At 52.2% G+C, this 19,437-nt stretch overlaps 2 protein-coding genes across 4 annotated transcripts in view; one reads left to right on the top strand and one right to left on the bottom strand.

The window, feature by feature from the left end:
* Positions 1-440: 440 nt before the first annotated feature.
* Hipk4 (homeodomain interacting protein kinase 4) lies at positions 441-5,141 on the top strand. The gene is made up of 4 exons (XM_013032619.1): positions 441-527; positions 861-1,217; positions 2,948-3,781; positions 4,956-5,141. The coding sequence occupies exons 1-4, from the start codon at positions 441-443 to the stop codon at positions 5,139-5,141; spliced, it is 1,464 nt and encodes a 487-aa protein (XP_012888073.1).
* Positions 5,142-5,863: 722 nt separating this feature from the next.
* Positions 5,864-19,437, bottom strand: part of Pld3 (phospholipase D family, member 3) — a 25,285-nt gene continuing 11,711 nt past the window's right edge. The window contains exons 2-13 of one of the 3 annotated variants that reach the window (XM_013032716.1): positions 15,699-15,937; positions 15,071-15,156; positions 14,911-14,985; positions 14,675-14,817; positions 13,376-13,559; positions 11,997-12,117; positions 11,787-11,914; positions 10,851-11,051; positions 8,606-8,745; positions 7,256-7,421; positions 6,504-6,603; positions 5,864-6,387 (exon numbers count right to left, since the gene is read on the bottom strand). In XM_013032716.1, the coding sequence (XP_012888170.1) occupies positions 6,200-6,387; positions 6,504-6,603; positions 7,256-7,421; positions 8,606-8,745; positions 10,851-11,051; positions 11,787-11,914; positions 11,997-12,117; positions 13,376-13,559; positions 14,675-14,817; positions 14,911-14,985; positions 15,071-15,156; positions 15,699-15,825 (1,659 nt within the window). In that variant the 5' untranslated portion in view covers positions 15,826-15,937 and the 3' untranslated portion in view covers positions 5,864-6,199. The remainder of the gene's footprint in view (positions 6,388-6,503; positions 6,604-7,255; positions 7,422-8,605; positions 8,746-10,850; positions 11,052-11,786; positions 11,915-11,996; positions 12,118-13,375; positions 13,560-14,674; positions 14,818-14,910; positions 14,986-15,070; positions 15,157-15,698; positions 15,938-19,437) is intronic. The other 2 variants (XM_013032717.1, XM_013032718.1) reach the window with 2 other exon arrangements.

Raw genomic sequence — 19,437 nt, 5'->3', positions numbered from 1 at the left:
CTGACCCCGTCCTGTCCTTATGAGGCTGACACTGTATTGGGGAGACTGAGTGATCAAGGTAAGGGGTAAAATGTGGTTTGTGAATGAGGAGAGAAGAGGAGATTGTGGAATTTTGGTTAGGGGTGGCAGATGGCCATGACTGGCAATTTAGGTGATGTAATTGGAAAGACCTCTGCAAGTAGGTGATACTTGAAGGATGTCCTGATGAAGGGGGAAGGGAGCCATGGAGGCATCTGGAGAAGATACTGGACATCTGTCCAGATAAGAGCCAGTGCAAAGGCCCTGAGGTAGGAGCACATGCTGCTGAATTGATCTATAAAGAAGCACTGAGGACTATGGGGTTGCAGCATGAAAAAAGTGAATCAGATCAAGATGTGATAGGGTTAGGGCTTTGGCTTGGACGCTGAACAGAGGAAGGACCTGGACAGGCTGGGGTGCACATGCCGTCTATGGCTGTGTGGTGGGAGGCAGGAAATGAGCAAGAGGACAGAGGTAACGAGACAGGGTCTAAACATGGTGAGTTCTGGGTAGGCCTGGGAGCTTTGAAGCCAACCTGGGTAAGAAAGAAAAGTCCCCAAGATTCTGATCTCCAATGAACCACGCCCAAAAAGCTGGAAGTGGTGGCTCAAGTGGTAGAGCACCAGCCTTAAGTGAAAAAGCTCAGGGACAGCACCCAGGCCCTGAGTACAAGCCTTAGTCCTAGAACATAAAAATAAAACCAGAAGTGAAGGTCACAGGCAGCCAGCCAGCCAGAGGCAAATGACAGATGTAGAAGGACCCCCTAAGAAGAGAGAGCAGGCTATCCCCAGCACCGCACCCACCCAAGAGGACCTTCTCTCTCCCACCCTGCTCTCCCACAGGTGATTGACTTCGGCTCTGCCAGCATTTTCAGCGAGGTGCGCTACGTGAAGGAACCCTACATCCAGTCTCGCTTCTACAGGGCCCCCGAGATTCTGCTGGGCCTGCCCTTCTGTGAGAAGGTGGACGTGTGGTCACTGGGCTGCGTCATGGCTGAGCTGCATCTAGGCTGGCCCCTCTACCCGGGCAACAATGAGTACGACCAAGTGCGTTATATCTGTGAGACCCAGGGCCTGCCCAAGCCACACCTGCTGCACGCTGCCCGCAAGGTCCACCATTTCTTCAAGCGCAATCCCCACCCAGATCCCACCAACCCCTGGCAGCTCAAGTCGTCAGCTGATTACCTGGCGGAGACCAAGGTAGGGAGTCAAGCAAGGGGCATGGGTGTGTGTGTGGGGACAGTCATCCAGTAGACTGCTCCAAGAACAGTCTAAATTCACTGGGTGCTGTGGCTCATGCCTATAATCTCAGCTACATGAGAGGCAGAGATGGGAGAATTGTAGAATCTGAAGGCAGCTCTGGGGGGGGGGAGAAGGGAAAAGACTGAGACCCTACTTTAAAAATAAAGCAGCAGGGTGCTGGTGGCTCACCTGTAATCCTAACTATTCAGGAGGCTGAGATCTGAGGATCACAGTTTGAAGCCAGACAGGGCAGAAAAGTCTGAGAGAGACTCTTATGTTCAATGCATCACTCAGAAAAGCCAGAAGTGGGCTGGGAAGGTGGCTCAGTGGTAGAGCGCTTGCCTTGCATGCATGAGGGCCTGGGTTTGATTCCTCAGCACCACATAAGCAGAAAAAGTCAGAAATGGTGCTGTGGCTCAGGTGGTAGAGCGCTATCCTTGAGCTGAAGAGCTGAGGGACAGCGCCCAGGCCCAGAGTTCAGGCCCCACGACCAACAATAAATAAATAAGTAAGTAAAGAAAGAAAGAGCGAGCCAGAAGTGGTACTGTGGCTCAAGTGGTAGAGTCTTAGCCTTGAACACAAACAGATTCAGGGACCCCCAGACCCTGAGTTCAAGCCCGAGGACTGGCAAAAAAAAAATAATAGATAAAGCAAAAGAGGCTGGAAGCATGACTCAAGTGATAGTATAATCTTAGTACATCTGCCTAGCAAACATGGGATCCTGAGTTTAAAACACCCCTCCCCGCAAAAAAAAAAAAAGAAAAAGAAAAAACAAGACCTGCCAGGTTGGGGCTGGGAAGGTGGCTCAGTGGTAGAGTGCTTGCCTTGCATGCATGAGGCCCTGGGTTCAATTTCTCAGCACCACATAAGCAGAAAGAAAAAAAGCCGGAAGTGGCGCTGTGGCTCAAATGGTAGAGCGCTAGGCTTGAGCTGAAGAGCTGAGGGACAGCGCCCAGGCCCAGAGTTCAGGCCCCACAACCAGACCCAAAAAAAGAAAAAAAGAAAAAACAAAAAAAAAAACCCTGTCAGGTGCCTGTGGCTCATGCTTGTAATTGTAGCTACTCAAGAGGCTGTGATCTGGGCTGGGAAGGTGGCTCAGTGGTAGAGTGCTTGCCTTGCATGCATGAGGCCCTGGGTTTGAATCCCCAGCACCACAGAAGCAGAAAAAGCCGGAAGTGGCACTGTGGCTCAAGTGGTAGAGCGCTTGCCTTGAGCTGAAGAGCTGAGGGACAGCGCCCAGGCGGAGTTCAGGCCCCATGACCCACAAAAAAAAAAAGTTTGATATCTGAGGATTGTGGTTGGAAATCAGCTCAAGCAGCAAAGTCCATGAGACTCTATCTCCAAAGAATCACCAAAAATCTGGAAGGAGAGCTGTGGCTCCAATGATAGAGAGCTAGCCTTGAGTGAAAAAGCTGAGTGCCCAGGTTGTGAATTCAAGCCCTTAGGACTGACACAAAGCACCCCTCCCCACCAAAAAACAAAAACAAACAACAAACAAACAAAACACAGGGTATGAGTGATCAGGTTAGAACCTCCTAGCAGCAAGAGAGCCCTAGATCTAATCACAAGCAGAACTGGATGTCAAGGGGCCCCCATAGGGAAAGTCTGGCATGCTAGGCCTGGACACTGGACACTGGTCAGTGCAGTGTCTCCCTTCACCCCCCCTTCCCTCGCCCCTGTGTCACCAGGTTCGCCCCTTAGAGCGTCGCAAGTACATGCTCAAGTCTTTAGATCAGATGGAGACGGTGAACGGCGGCGGGGCCAGCCGGCTGAGCTTTCAGGACCGCGAAGCGGTGGCTGAGCTGGCCGACCTCAGGAGCATGGTGGAGCTCATCAAGCGCATGCTCACGTGGGAATCCCACGAGCGCATCAGCCCCAGCGCCGCCCTGCGCCACCCCTTCGTTTCCATGCAGCAGCTGCGCAGCGCCCACGAGACCACGCGCTACTACCAGCTGTCCCTGCGCAGCTGCCGCCTGTCCCTGCAGGTGGAGGGCAAGGCCCCCCCGGCCATGGTGGCCACCGCTGAAGATGGGGCCCCTTATTACCGGCTGGCCGAGGAAGAGGAAGCCGTGGGCATGGGTACCGGGCCCTTCTTCTGGGATGAGAAGGCACCGGGCATGCAAAGAGCCATCGATCAGCTGGATGACCTGAGCCTCCAGGAGGCAGGGCAAGGTCTGTGGAGCGAGGCCCGGGCTGACACGGTCTCTGACATGCTCACTCCACTCAAAGCAGCCACCGCTGGCCGCAGGGTCCCTGACTCAGGTCCGGAGCCCATTCTGGCCTTTTATGGCAGCCGTCTGACCGGTCGCCATAAGGTCCGGAAGCCACCCATGGGCTCCAAGTCCAACTCCAACTTCAGCAATCTGATCCGGTTGAGCCAGGCCTCCCCCGAGGACGACGGGCCCTGCCGGGGCAATGGCTGGGAAGAAGGAGAAGGCCGAGGGGCTTCCGTAGAGCTGCCCACCATCCCGCAGAGGGACGGGGACGGGCCCAGTATCAAGGACATGACGATGGATGCTGAGGTAAGCCACATGGGCAGGTGGATGGGGAGGGGTTTCCTCCAGCTGTTTGTTTTTTTTTTTTTTGAAGGGGGAGCAGTCCTAGGGCTTGAACTCAGGGTGCTATCCCTGAGTTTCAGGGCTCAAAGCTATGCTCTACCACTTGGAGCCACAGCTCCACTTCCAATTTTCTGGTGGTTTATTTGAGATCAGTCTCACGGACTTTCCTGCCCGGGCTGGCTTTGAACCGTGATCCTCAGATCTCAGCCTCCTGAGTAGCTAGGATGACAGGCATGAGCCACCAGCACCGGGCTCCTCTGTTTTATCTGCAACATATTAATTTATCTTTGAATATGGCAAGACTTACTCCACACTAACCCACGTCTGGGATGTAAGATTCAGCAGAATGCTAACCTATCCTGCTAGGTGATAGATAATGGCGTCTTGCGTTCAAACTGATACTCCTAAGACAGGACAAAGGCTTGGCCATTCTTGCTGTGGTTCAAGTGGTAGAGCACTAGCCTCGAGCTGCAGCGCTCAGGGACAGCGACCAGGCCCAGAGTTCAAGCCCCACGACTGACAAAAAAATAAAAAGGCTAGGCCATTCTAACCCACCTTCAGACTGTAACTAAAACTCAGGACCTAGTAATATATCTGGAAGAACTGACATGTGCGGGAGCATACACCTGCCATCCAAGCCACTCAGGAGGCAGAGGTAGGAGGATTTTGAGATTAAGGACAGTACAGGCAAACCTAGCCACATCCTGTCTCTATAGCAAAACAAAGCTAGGCCTAGATGGCTCACACCTGGATATGGGTTCAGAAATAAGAAAGGAGCCGGGTGCTGGTGGCTCACACCTACAAACCCTAGCTACTCAGGAGGCTGAGATCTGAGGATCAAGGTTCAACGGCAGCTGGGGCAGGAAAGTCTGTGGGACTCTTATCTCCAATAAACCACCTGAAAACCGGAAGTGGTGCTGTGGCTGAAGTGGTAGAGCGCTCGCCTTGAGCTGAAGAGCTGAGGGACAGCGCCCAGGCCCAGAGTTCAAACCCCGCCACCGCCAAAAAAAAAAAAAAAAAAGACATAAGAAAGTTGCTGGGCACTGATAGAATAGTCCTTGCAGAGGACTATACTCCATCTCTGAGGTCAGAGGTCACCCACACTTGTTGCTGACACCCCCCCCTTCTCCCCTTGCAGAGGTCTGGGCCTGAGCTCTTTGAGCCCAGCAGCTGTCCTGGCGAGTGGCTGAGTGAGCCAGAGTGGACCCTGGAGAGCGTGCGGGGATCGCGGGCTCAGGGGCTCCCACCCCGGCACCCCCACCCGCATCCTCACGGCCCACCCCGCGCTACCACTTTCCTGCAGCACGTCGGCGGGCACCACTGATGGTGTCACCCAGCTTTGCCCATGATCGGGACCGCGCTAGCTGGGCTGGCATTCTTCCTCAACCTGAACTGCTCTACAGAGCCATCCCCAGAGCCTACAAATTATTCTTACACAAAAGATAATTATCCAGAATCCTCCCTTTCCCTTCCCTCCCCCCCAAGTGCATGCCTGCACCCCTCCCTCCCCAAACACTGGAGGCCTCTCAGGGTCTGGCCCATGGCCCCCTCGGCCAGGAAGGCAGGAAGATGGATGCGCGCTACTGGCCCCGAGCTCGCTCCCGGCTCTGCCGTCTCTGCCTATTTCAATAAAAGAACTGTTCTAGCACTCCTTGTCTCTGGATTGGCACTTAGGAATCTGCCTCCAGAACATTCTCTGGGTTTTGGCGCAGAAAGTCCTCAGGCTTAGATCTTGCCTTTGGTGCACGCTGTGGTGTTTAGGCGAGCTGGTTCCCCCTGGGGACAAGGGTGATGATGGTTCAGGTCATGCTGGATCTAGGCGCATGCTCCCTGTGTGTAGCACGTGCCAGCCTATGCTGGCTCCATGCACGCTCAGCCTGTGCCAGCTCATGTGCATTGTCCACTGGGGGCTCAGGACACACCAAAACACACAGGTGCCCCCTGTCAAGGGCTTAGCATATTGTCACACACACCCCCAGAGACCCACACGGGCTGTCCCTTAGCCCTGACACCCCCCTCTAACAGTAGTCGGTCAGACGCAGGCGGTACAGACAATTATTTACTTATTATAATCTTGGGCCCTCTTTGCCCTAGAAAGGAGGGATAGCCTAGGGGTCTGGGCCCAGCATGCACCCCCACTTCTTTGGGGGTTCCCTCCCTCAGCCCTGCTAGGCCCCAGGGGCCACTGCATCAGGCTGGTGGAGGGTAGAGGTAGAGGGGGAAATGCAGGGGAGAGCCTGTGGAGCCACAATGAGGGGTAGACAGAAAGCAGGGATATGGAGAGGGGGACCGGAACCCAGGGTCTGGGTCTCTGGGACTGTGGAGTGGGGAGGCAGGGGTGGGAGGAGCTTGAAGGTCTTGGCCTGTCCATTGGACCAGGTCTCAGAGCAGGCGGCAGGCATTGCCCACGCTGTCGGCTGAGGTGTCCAGGTCGTGGCTGTAGGGGGAGTCCCAGTCCCTCAGGAAGATGGCCTCCAGCTGGCTTCGCAGGCCGCCATGCCCATTCTGGGTCACAAGCAGGGAGGTTCCTGCCGTGTCTGTGAAGTAGCTGCCTGACCAGTTGGAGGTTCCTTTGGATGTGGGGTAAAGAGTTAACGGTTCCGTGGGGTGTCCAGGCCCTGGCACCTGCACACTCCTTCCTTCCAAACCACTCCCCCACACCTAGCCTTGATGCTCCAACACTCACCGATGTAGGCCGCACGTTCGGTCACCATGTATTTGTTGTGATTCACACGGGCATAAGGGATGCGGGCCTGGGCTTCATCGGCAGGAACCACGAAGAGTTTCTGCCAGAGAGAAGAACAGAGGGGAGGGAAGGGAAGAGGAAAGCAAGGAAAGTGAGCTGCAGGTGTGGGTGCAGGGGGTCAGAAAAGCCCCAAGAAAGCTGGGCGCTGGTGGCTCACACCTGTACTCCTAGCTACTCAGGAGGCTGAGATCTGAGGCTCATGGTTCAAAGTCAGCCCAGGTAGAAAAGTCCCTGTGAGACTCTCTTATCTCCAATGAAACACTCAAAGCCTCAGGATTGGAGGGTGGTAAGCAAGTGGTCCCCAACCTGCTGCACCTGTCCTCCATCCTCTGCCTGTGTCTCCTTTTATTAAAAATTTTGTCAATTGTTGGGCTTGAACTCAGGATCTGGGCACTGTCTCTGAGCTATTTTGCTCACTCTACCACTTTGAACCACAGTACCACTTCTGGTTTTATAGTGGTTCACTGGAGGTAAGAGCCTCACGGACTTTCCTGTCCCAGCTGGCTTAGAGCTGCAGTACTCAGATCTCAGCCTCCTTAGTAGCTAGGATGACAGGCGTGAGCCACCAGCACCTGGCCTGGGTCACCATCTTGTCCCAACCCTCTGCCTTTGTCTCTAATCAATCCCCGACCCTCTGCTGGTGTGTCTACTTAGTGCCTCTTAATGGCCAAAGCTAGTCTGGTAGAACTTACCACCTGGATGTCAGAGTGGGTGTGGTTGTCCCTCAGGGCAGCCAGGGAGAGCAGGAAGGACCGCATGGACGGCTCTGAGTGTCCCCAGCAGCTGATGAGCAAGCGAATCTTGACTCCCCGCTCGTAGGCTGCCCGGCGCAGCCCATCGTCAATGGTAGGCCAGAACCTGGGGACGGAGATGAGGAGGGCAGCCTTACCTACAGCCTGCACCCTCAGCTCTGGGGATCCAAGCCTGGCCCTTGTGTTGGCTTCCAAGAGCACCCCTAACTATCTACTGTTCTCACGGCTGGCTCCCAGCCCGTTCCTGTCTCCTTTGAGCCCTCATCCCCTGTTCCAGACCCCCAAAGACTTGTCCCCCATCATCTTGTCTACTCATCTCCACACAGCCTCCTCCAATACCCCCTCCCTAGCCCAATCATCCCTTTGTTTTGTGTGAGATAGGGTCTCTATCTCTCTGTAGCTCAGGCTGTCCTCAAACTCAAAATGCTCCTGCCTTGGTCTCCTGAGTTTTGAGATTATATGTCTCTCTCTTCTGTGTGTGTGTGTGTGTGTGCACGTGCATGCATGCGTACACACACACACACCAGTCCTAGAGCTTGAATTTAGGCACTGGGTGCTGTCCCTGAACTTTTGTTCAAGGCTAGTACTTGAGCCACTGCTCTATTTCCGGCTTTTTGGTGGTTAACTGGAGACCCATCTCATGGGTGTTCTTTCTTCATTCCTGGCCTTTGAACCTTGATCCTCAGATCTCAGCCTCCTGAGTAGCTAGGATGACAGGTGTGATCTATCAGCATCTGGCAACCCTAGTATTCTTAGCTACCTCCTACATCCATTTCCAATCTCGGCTTGTGCTTAGATACTTGCATATTCTCCCTCTCCGTCTCCCTTGCTTGCTCTTTCCCTGTTCCCTCTCCCCCTCTTTCTCTCTCCCTCTCTTGGAACCGAGGGCCTTGCAAATGCTAGGTAAGCACCCTTCCCCTGAGCTGTATGTCCTCGACTCTTTTGTTTTGTTCTTGAGATAGAATCTTGCTATGTAGCTCAAACTGCCCAGAACTCCCCATCTCAGCCTCTTGAGTGCTGGGATTACAGGAATGTACCACCACACCCCTTCGAGACCATGATTTCTGCTGCTCCAAACCCCACATTTCACACCCCTGGTTCAGGCTTCTAGCTGCCCCATTCCTTTTGTTTCCCTCACCCCATCCAGTCCCTGCCTCGGACATCCAGTGGTGTGTCTGTCACTTCCGTCTCCCTGTCTGCATCCATGCTCTCGTCTGCTCTCTGAGCTCCGTCACTCCCTCTCCCCACGCAGGGGCTCCCCATCCCAGCCCTGTCCACACCCAGCTGCACCTGCGAGGGTGGGAGAATTCCATGGTGGGCAGGTAGTTCATGACTGCGATGTAGATGAAGCTCCGTGCACTGTCCACCACGTTGAGGAGGGCCTTCAGGTCTGGGGTGCGGCTACTTGGACACAGGGGTGGGGGTGCACTCTGGGGGTGAGAAGAGAATCACAGAAAATGTCCCGCAGAGGCATGGTTGGGGGTTGAAGGCGTGGCTCAGTTGGTAGACTGCTAGCCAATGAGCGAAAACATCAGGTACCGAGTTCCGAGTCCTGATCTCAGATCAAAAACAAAACAAAACAGAGGCATGATCATAGTGACCCCTGTGTATGGCCAGCTCCCCATGAACCAGGCCTTCTGGGTCTCATTGAGTTCCTCACCTCTGAAGGTGAGGGGACAATCACTATGTCAAAAATAGGCTCAGAGTGGGTAAGAGACTTGCCTACGGTCACACAGCTGATTGATGAAGCCAAGATTTGCACCCAGACTGCCTGGTTCCAGAATTTATGCTTTGAGTGGTTCCTCATTCAGCATCAATATCACTTGGAAACTAGTTAAAAATGCAAACTGTGCTGGGTACAGGTGGCTCATGCCTGTAATCCTAGCTACTCAGGAGGCTGAGATCTGAGGGTCATGGTTCTATTCCAGCCTGGGCAGGAAAATATGTGAGACTCTTAACTCCAATAACCAGCAAAAAGCTAGAAGTAGAAGTGGTAGAATGTCAACCTGGAGCAAATAAGCTAAGGAAGCAGGCATGGTAGTATATGCCTGTAATCCCAAAACTTGGGAGGCTAGCCGGGCGCTGGTGGCTCACGCCTGTAATCCTAGCTACTTGGGAGGCTAGCCGGGTGCTGGTGGCTCACGCCTGTAATCCTAGCTACTCAGGAGGCTGAGATCTGAGGATCGCGGTTCAAAGCCAGCCAGGGCAGGAGAGACCTTGAGACTCCTATCTCCAATAAACCACCAGAAAACCGGAAGTGGCGCTGTAGTTCAAGTGGTAGAGTGCTCGCCTTGAGCTGAAGAGCTGAGGGACAGCGCCCAAGCCCAGAGTTCAAGCCCCACGACCGACAAAAAAAACAAAAAATGAAACTTGGGAGGCTGATGCAGGAGGACACTGAGTTTGAAGCCAGCCTGGGTTATATATCAAAACCCAGTCTCAAAAAAAAAAAAAAAAAAAGAACAAAAAGAAGTAGCTGGGCACCAGTGGCTCATGCCTATAATCCTAGCTACTCAGGAGGCTTAGACCTAAGGATCGAAGTTCGAAGCCAGCCCGGGGCAGGAAAGTCCATGAGATTCTTATCTCCAATTAACCACCAGAAAACTGGAAGTGGTGCTGTAGCTCAAGTGGTAGAGTGCTAGCCTTAAAGTGAAGAGCTGAGGGACAGCGTTCAGGCCTAGAGTTCAAGCCCCTACCCCCAGCCCCCCAAAAGTAGTCAGTACTGCCTGATAGAACTTTCTGGAATGACAAAAAGGTTTTCTCTGCACTCCCCAATATAGCAGCCACTTGTCGCATGCAGATTGTCACCATATTTAATTTTAATTAATAGATTTTTTTTTCTTTCAGTTGTACTGGGGATTGAACTCAGCCTTGCACGCTCTGAGCAAGTTGTTCTACTTGTTTTGTTTTGGGTTCGGTCGTGGGCCTGAACCCTGAGCCTGGGCGATGCCCCTCAGCTCTTCAGCTCAAGGCTAGCGCTCTACCAATTGAGCCACAGCGCCACTTCTGGCTTTTTTTTTTTTTGCTTATGGGTGCTGAGGAATCGAACCCAGGGCCTCAAGCATACAAGGCAAGCGCTTTACCACTGAGCCACCTTCCCAGCCCCAAGTTGTTCTACTTGTTGAGCCATGCTTCCTAGTCCTAATTTTCATTAATTTAAATGGAAAAGAGCCACCTCTTGGTGACTGCACCAGACAATAGCAAAGGTTTGGTGTGTACTATACCCAGAGGTTGGAAAAATGTGGTACCCATTTGGCAGATAAAACAGAGGCCAGCCAGGCAATAGTGGCTCAAAGCTGGCTGGGCAGGAAAGTCCATGAGACCCTTATCTCCCATGAGCCACTGGAGCTGTGGCTCAAAGTGGTAGAACGTTAACCTTGAGTGAAAAAGCTCAGGGACAGCGCCTAGGCAAAAACAACACCAAAACAGAGGCCAATGGAGACTGAACCCCAGCCCAGGCCCCTGACCAAGCAGAACGCCATCACTAGGCAGGGCCATGATGGAGGTCATGACCGTGGCCTGCTTCTCCCAGACTTACCGCCAGATAGGCCAGAGCTGGGGTGCCGTTGAGGCAGATCTCCATTGGTGTCTCTTGATTGTAGTGTGTGTCATAGGACTGGGGCCAGGTGGATGGAATGGAGCTGCCTGCCTGGCCCAGGAACCAGTAGGCCTCAAAGATTTTGGTCAAGTCTTGAGCCAGACAGCTGCAGTTGTACATGACCACACCCAACTCCTTGACCTGTGGGAGAGGGGCGGTACTGAACCTGGGGACAGCCAGGGGACAGACAAGAGAACAAGGAAGATCCCCTCTGCCTGCTCCTCCTCCTCTCTGTCCCTTAGTCTCTTCCACATCTTTACCCTGCATGGATAATATTCTAGATGATCTTCTCAAATTCACAGGCATGAACTTGACTCACACTCCAGCTTTCCTGAAGGTTCACATAAGCTCTTGCTTCTACCCCAACTCCTGTTCCATCTTTGGCATAGGCCAATGTGTTTCCTCCTCCAGGAAGCCTCCCTGGACTGCTCAGATTATGCATCACTCCAAGGCTCTGACCCTTCAGCCTCCACCACCATTCTATCCATCTATCCTGTCCCAGATGCTCTCTGCCTGTGTCTTCTCATCAAATCCTTGCCCCTCCACCTGCCCCTCTCCATCTACCCCAAACCCTGAGGTCTCTGAGTGCCACTGGTGCTGGTCCCGGCTTCCAAACTGAACTGCAAGTTCAAGATATTGGCAATGTGCCCAGCATCCCCCAGGGTAGAGCAGGGTTTAGAAACAGATGCACAGGAAATGTATAACAAAGGCCACCTGGATGGGTAGGGTTTTCAATACCTTGTATCTCAGGGGTAGCTTTCATGAGGAATTAGAGGAAGCCCGGGGCTGGAGCTGAAGGTTGGGAGTAGGGACAAGAGAGAGATGCACTGAGGGTGTTCAGGCCTGGGAGGAAAGCTGGGCGGGGTGAGGGCCGACCTGGGTCAGGGAGCGCCAGTCCATGTTGGCACTGCCCAGGTAGAAATGGGTCTGGTCCACCACCCAGAACTTGGTGTGCAGGACTCCATGGGTCAGCTTCTGCATGTCCACCATGCGGACCTGGGCACCTGAAGCCAACAGTGAGCACAATCAGGGGGCTGGCTTGTGAAGGGGGGCCCAGGCCTGCCACCCCAACCATTCCCAGCTTACCACTCTGCAGTAGGGCTTGAAGGTCGGCTGGTAGCTGAGGCCCATTGGGCCTGCTCACCGCGACACGGACCTTCACACCCCGAGGTGCCAGGGCCTGGAGCTGCCGGAAGACCTCCTCACCCTGCAGGAAAGAAGCAGATTCTCTGGGGCTGGGCCAGCCAGTATGCCAACCTACCCCTAGTCTTGAATTACCCCAGTAGGGTTTGACTTTGAGATGTCATTAAAAAAAATAATAAACTAGTGCAGGAGCCTGTAATCCTAGCTACTCAAGAGGCTAAGATCTGAGGATTACAGTTCGAAGCCAGCCTGGGCAGAAAAGTCCTTGTTAGACTTTTTTCTTGTGGTCGGTCGTGGGCCTTGAACTCTGGGCCTGGGCGCTGTCCCTCAGCTCTTCAGCTCAAAGCTAGCACTCTACCACTTGAGCCACAACACCACTTCCAGTTTTGAGTGGTTTACTGGAGATAAGAGTCTCACGGATTTTCCTGCCTAGGCTGGCTTTGTGATTTTTTGTTTTTGTTTTTTGCTGGTAGTGGGACCTGAACTCTGGGCCTGGGCTCTGTCCCTCAGCTCTTCAGCTCAAGGCGAGTGCTCTACCACTTGAGCCACAGTGTCACTTCCAGCTTTTTCTGCTTATGTGGTGCTCAGGAATCGAACCCAGGGCCTCATGCATGCAAGGCAAGCACTCTACCACCAAGCTACCTTCCCAGCCCCTGGGCTGGCTTTGAACCTCAATCCTCAGATCTTAGCCTCTTGAGTAGCTGGGATTACAGGCATGAGCCACTGGTGCCTGGCTTTTGTTGTTGAGGTGAAGTGTCACTGTATAGTCTAAACTCCATCCTCTTATCCTAGTCTCGCACATGCTGGGATTACAGGCAGCACCATCACACCCAGCTGAATAGCAATATCTTAACAGCAAAACCTTACAAAGGGCTGGTTCTGTGTTGGGCATGGATTTGGCATATCTATCCTAACGTGAGCCTTGCGGGGCAGCCATGCATTTTGGTCCAAAGACACTGAAGTTGCAGTGCTGTATAAGGCTGGAAGGCTGGCAGCCTCACTCAAAGCTGGGAGTGAGTGATCGCTTGTCTTCTCTCCCATGTCTTTGTGGGATAGAGTCAGGGTCACTTTGTAGCAAATGACATCTGCCAGTCTAATTCCCCTTGTAAGCAAACCTACCGTCTGGCATTCAGAGGCCTCCAGACGATAGTGAAAAACATCCCAGTCCAGACAGCTGCTTCTAAACACCTGGGAGACAGGTCCGCCTGTCTCCAGGGTGTGTGTGTGTGTGTGTGTGTATTAGAAAAACTTCACCTCTCCCCACTGCCACTCCCTCCCCCCCACCCTCGATGCTCCCTAGGGTCCAGGCTGATGATGGGTACCTGCTGGGCAGAGGGCTCCTGTGTGTGGGTGTCATTGTTGGTGAGGGTCCAATAGAAGGAGGCGATGTCCAGGCTGCTGTGGGCCCCAGCGAGCAGACCCAGCCAGGCCTGGCTAGTGGAGGGGTTACTGGTGGTGGTATTGGGGAAGTCCAGGCCCTCTGGAATACTCTCTACCAGCACTGCTCTGGGGGGGGGGAGGGTAGAAGGGAGAGATAAAGGGACAACATCAGCCACAGGGGACAGGAAATAAAGGACTAGGAGGTTGTATTTGTACATTTACTCAGGACTCTTGTGGGTCTCCATGTGTCTAGAGGTGATGGGGAAGGTGTGTGTGTGCGCACGTGCATGACAGTCCTGAGGCTTGAACTCAGGGCCTGGGCACTGTTCCTGGGCCTCTTTGTGCTCAAGGCTAATGCTCTATTACTTGAGCCACAGCACCACTTCTGGCTTTATTGAGTAGTTTATTAGAGATAAGAGCCTCATGGGACTTTTTGGCCCAGGCTGGCTTAAAATTGCAATTCTCAGATCTCAGCCTCTTGAGTGGCTGACAGGTGTGAGCCACTGGTGCCCAGCTTTCTGAGCTTCTTTTGCTCAAGGCTAGTGCTCTACTACTTGAGCCACAGCTCCACTTGTAGCTTCTTTTGTGATTATTTAGAGATAAGAGTCTCAGGTATATTTTTGCCTGGGCTGTCTTGGACCCTCAATCCTTTTCAGCCTCCTGAGTAGCTACAATGATAGGCCTGAGCACTGACACCTGGTTGTCTGTGAGACTCTTACCTCCAATGAACCACCAGAAAACTGCAAGTGGTGCTGTGGTTCAAACTGTCAGAGCTCTAGCCTTGAGCAAAAAGACCTCAGAGACACCACTCAGGCCCTGAGTTCAAGCCCCTCCACTGACAAAAAAAAAAAAAAAAGCTAGAAGTGGAGGTGTGGCTCATGTGGTAGTGTGCTATCCTTGAGCGTGCCTGTGTGTGTGTGCATTCGCGTGCGCATGCACACACACACGCAGCTCAGGGACAGTGCCAAAAGAAAAAAAGAAAGAGAAAAGAAAATGCCATGCGTATGCGTGTCTATTTGTTCCCAGACCTGCATAGAAGATGACGCTGTGGCTGCCATGGAAACAGTGTGCGTGGGGAGAAGGGGGTGGGTGTATATGGGCTCGGACATCTGCATTACCAACTTCCCCTCCATACTGGGTGTGGCTGGGTGGGTTTAAGTGTACCTGGTTTGTCAGGGCCCCTTCCCCCTCCTTCCTCTCATCCCCTCCCCCTCCCCTCCCCCTCCTCTCCTCCTACTTACTCGCAGGGGTCATAGCATGGGGCTGGGCGCTGGTTGGGCCCAAAGAGATGCAAGTCTCCATATTCCCAAAGGAACAGCTGAGTCATCAGGGCACCAAAGCCCACCACTGCCAAGATAAGGACCAGCAGGACCCAGCGGGCTTTCTGCGGGAGGAGGAAGAGGAGGCAATCAACCTGCCCAAGTCCAGCAACCCAATCATCCTGGGACACATCAAGGGTTAACAAGGCTAAGTTTACCTTCTCTGCTGCCTTCCAGGCCTCGATCTCATTCAGGTGCAGCTCAATCGCCGACTCTTCAGCAGGCACCTTCAGCTGGAGGATGGGGACAGGGTAGGCCTGTGGGTCTCCTGCCCTCCACTTCACCTGGCCCCTCCCCACGGAGTCCCCATCCACCTACCTCCTGATACATTAGTTTAGGCTTCATGGTCCCTGACAGCTGGGGGTGCAGGGGTTCGCAGAGCACAAACGGGAAGGGTCTCCAAGCTGGGGTGGGGGGAGGGAAGCAAGCACCATAGAGGGGTGTTAATAGGGTTTCAAGGGGATATCACACAGAAAGCAGATTTAGTCTTGGGCAGTTATCACTACCCAGGATCACGAGACCCTTGGCACTGTGCCAAATCATCCCCCCCAAAAGAGGGAAGCTAGATGGTGTCTGGTCAGCAGGGATTTCGAAATCCTCCAAAGGTTCCACGCCTCTGCCTGTCACCACTGTGTATCACCGCCTCCCCCCCCCCACGCTGCCGCCCTTCAGCCTCATCTGAGCTCCAATAGAGATCTCACCCCCACAAAGATTCCCCTGGAGGGAGTCAATGGAACCCCAGATCTCTGCCCTGGGCTGTCTTTTCTTTCTTTTTTCAATCCAGCCCTGGGAAGCTTTTTCCAGGTGGCATTTCTGACCTCACCTTCAGGTAACCACCAGACCTGACAACACAGGACCCCAGCCTCAGGCCCATCGGGGGCCCTCCCCTCCACCCATTCTCCCGGTTTCCCCTCCCCTCTCTCCCCGTGAAAGACTTGAGTCTTACTCAGCAGGCGGCTTGCTGCTATGTCCGCGTCTGCGGGGCCCCAGCTTCTGCCCCAACAAGCTGGGCAGGAGGAGGGGCGTGGCTTCGCGGAACACGCCCACTGCAGCAGGGCGCCTGCGCAATACATGCGCGCCGGCTCCGCTGCAGCAGGGTAAAGGGGCGGGGCCTCCGGATAAGGCCCGCCTACCTGGCCGGGGGTGGAGTTCTGTGTTAACTGGGAGATGGGGTTTACTCATCTCCTGGACCATGAGGAAGAACAGGGAGGTTACTCCAGGTTAAAAGAAAAAAAACAAAACAAAACAAATTTTATTATCATTATTTTTTACCATGGGTTTACAGCACCTAGTTAAAAAATACACAAAAGTTGGGCTGGGAAGGTGGCTGAATGGTAGAGTGCTTGCCTAGCATGCATGAAGCCCTGGGTTCGATTCCTCTGTACCACATACACAGAAAAAGCAGGAAGTGGTGCTGTGATTCAAGTGGTAGAGCTTGAGCAAAAGCAGCTCAGGGACCAGTGCCCAGGCCCTGAGTTCAAGCCCCAGGACTGGCAAAAAAAAAAAAAAAATACACAAAAGTACTACTGAGGCTGGGAAATGTGGCTTAGTGGTACAGTGCTTGCCTAGCATAAATGAGGCCCTGGGTTCGATCTCTTGATACCACATAAACAAAAATATAAAATAAAAAAATTTAAAAGTACTAATGAAAATGCTTATAAATAAAATGCAGAAGGGAGATCAGAGTTCAATAATCTAGAGATGAAGTGGGCAAAGTTTATAGCAAAAGTGGAGGGATATGGGAAGAAAAGGGGAGTGATGGTGGCTGGGAAGGTGGCTCAGTGGTAAAGTGCTTGCCTTGCATTCATAAGGCCCTGGGTTCGATTCCTCAGCACCACATAAGCAGAAAATGTCAGAAGCGATACTGTGGCTCAAGTGGTAGAGTGCTAGCCTTGAGCTGAAGAACTGAGGGACAGCATCCAAGCCCAGAGTTCAGGCCCCATGACCAACAAAATAAAAAAGAAAAGGGGAGTGATGGCATGTTTTCTGTCTGGCTGTCTGTATTACAGCATTTGATTTGTATTTTAAAGGCAGATGCTGTTTTTTGTTTGTTTTTTTTTGGGTCCGGTCATGGGGCCTGCACTCTGGGCCTGGGCGCTGTCCCTCAGCTTTTCAGCTCAAGGCTAGCACTCACCACTTGAGCCACAGCGCCACTTCCGGCTTTTTGCTTATGTGGTGCTGAGGAATCGAACCCAGGTCCTCGAGCTTGCAAGGGAAGTGCTCTACCACTGAGCCACCTTCCCAGCCCCAGATGCTGTTTTGATAAGGATCAAAAAAAAATATTTTTTGAAGCTTATTTCTCAAAGCAGGATTTAAAGCCACAGCTAGCGAGGGAATTAACAAGTACAGAAGAGTCTCTTATTTTATCACACTCACTTTTTTGAGCCAGCATCTTGCTATTCAGGCTTTGAATATACATATACACACAATATGTATATGGATATATATATATTTATATATATATATATATCCATATACATATTGTGTGTGTATTACACAGCTTTTGGTGTCTCCAGGTGTTCTTGGCTTGTAGGCATATCACTCCAGTCTCAGCCTCTGTGTGGCATCTAGTCCTTATACAGACACATGTCTTTGGGTATGAGGCCTAATAAAATTCAGGTTAACCTCATCTCAAGATCCTAGGTATTTGTCTATGTGTGTGAGGGTTTCACTGTAGAGCCCAGGCTAGCCTCTTGTGTGTTTTTGTGTATGTTGGAATACTGGGGTTAGGACTCAAGGCCTCCACCACTCAAGCTCTTGAGCTATGTCCTAGCCCTTTGGTTCAAACCTTTTGTTGTTGTTGTTCCTGGGACTTGAACCCAGGGCCTAGGTGCTGTCCCTGAGTTCTTTTGCCCAAGGCTAGCACTCTACCACTTTGAGCCATTTCCAGCTCCATTTCCAGTCTTCTGGTGGTTGACTGGAAAGTCTCACAGACTTTCCTGCCCAGGCTGGCTTTGAACTGCAATCTTCAGATCTCAGCCTCCTGAGTAAATAGGATTACAAACGTTAGTCACTGGTGTCCACCCTCTTTTTCTTTTTTTGTGGGTCAGGGGGCTTGAACTCTGGGCCTGGGCACTGTGCTCAGCTCTTCAGCTCAAGGCTAGCGCTCTACCACTTGAGCCACAGCACCACTTCTGGTTTTCTGGTGGTTTACTGGGATAAGAGTCTCACAGACTTTGCTGCCTGGGTTGGCTTTGAACTATGATCCTCAGATCTCAGCCCCCTGTATAGCTAGGATTACAGGCGTGAGCCACCTGCATCTGGCTCTTTTCCTTATTTTTGAGATAGGGTCTTGTTGTTTGTATGTGCTTTTTAAAAAATATAATAGTTTATTTTATTTTTGAAGTAGCCTACATTTGTAGTATGAAGAGGGTACATTGTGATATTTCCACATGTGCACACAGTGAACTTTGAACAAATTCATCCATCATATTCATCATCTTCCTATTGGTCCCCTGGGTCTTGTGCTTTTTGCCTGGATGGCCTCAGACTGCAATTCTCCTTCCAGAGCAGCTGGAATTATAGGCATGCACTCCTGGACCCCTAAATGCACATGATTTCTATATAATTCTCTATATATGATTTCTATAATGAGGCTTGGCCCTCCAGGTAGGGTGCACCCTCCCCTAGATCCCAGCTTCAGAGGATGGTGGCCCCAGCTGGAAGGAATATGGTTCCCTCACTCCAGTCCCAGATCCAAGTATGAGGGGCACAGGACAGGATATAACTTAAGTAGTCAGGGCAGCTGGGAACATTCTAGTGACCCCAAGCCACTTGAGTGACTCCAGTGCCACTAACTCAGGCTGATCTTCCTGCTCTGCTTCCTCTTGGATTTGGGGCACACCTTGGCCAGGTAAGCCACCCCTTCTAAGCCATAGAATGACTATTGTGAAAGCCCAAAAATCCAAGCTGTGAGACCCCAAAAGGATTGGGGTTTGGAATGCTTTCTCCCAATGTACTCTCGTAATGCTGAGAGTTTTCCTGGAAAGATCAATCAGTCCTGGCTTAAGGGAAACTCAGATTTTATCTTAAACTGTGTGGGAACTTAAGGGTAGACTTAGGTTTATGCAAATTGTAGACTGTTGACTGTTTAGCTCTCCTTCCCAGAATAAGGTCACTTACCACTTGTATACAAAATATTGTCACAAGTTAGTACCTTACTTCCTTGAACAAGACCAATAAAAACCTTGGTTAATGGAACCTGTGATTTGTTGCCTGTGGAAGACCACAGGTCCCCTAGTACCCCAAACCTCAGTTGCATGGTCTGTTCTGTTACTGTGTTGCTCCCGGTTGCAGCTGACTAAGGAGCTCAGAACTCTTCTGTGGTTTCCACTGTCAACAGAACACCTAAATTATTATTAACTCCTCCACCACCACTTCCTCCTCCTCCTCCTCTTCTTCCTCCTCATCTTCTTCTTTTTCTTTTTGCAGGATCTGGGGCTGGAAGACAGGGCCTGGGCGCTGTCCTTGAGCCTCTTGGTGCTCAAGCCTAGCACTCTACCACTTGAGCCACAGTGCCACTTCTGGCTTTGAGTAGTTTATTGGACATAAGAGTCTCATGGGGGGCTGGGAAGGTGGCTCAGTGGTAGAGCACTTGCCTTGCATGCGTGAGCCCCTGGGTTCGATTCCTCAGCACCACATAAGAAAAAAAGCCGGAAGTGGTGCTATGGCTCAAGTGGTAGAGC

Source organism: Dipodomys ordii, unplaced genomic scaffold (assembly GCF_000151885.1).
Source record: "Dipodomys ordii isolate 6190 unplaced genomic scaffold, Dord_2.0 Scaffold156, whole genome shotgun sequence".
NCBI classification, from domain to species: Eukaryota; Metazoa; Chordata; class Mammalia; order Rodentia; family Heteromyidae; genus Dipodomys; species Dipodomys ordii.
Note: the sequence above shows the minus strand (reverse complement) of the source record. Positions and strands in the feature narration are given on the sequence as shown.

Coding starts and splice junctions, on each gene's coding strand:
- Hipk4 (XM_013032619.1), top strand. CDS start 441: ATGCCGTCTATGGCTGTGTGGTGGGAGGCAGGAAATGAGCAAGAGGAC. Junction 528..860: donor CTAAACATGGTGAGTTCTGG/GTAGGCCTGGGA, acceptor GCTCTCCCACAG/GTGATTGACTTCGGCTCTGC. Junction 3,782..4,955: donor ACATGACGATGGATGCTGAG/GTAAGCCACATG, acceptor CTCCCCTTGCAG/AGGTCTGGGCCTGAGCTCTT.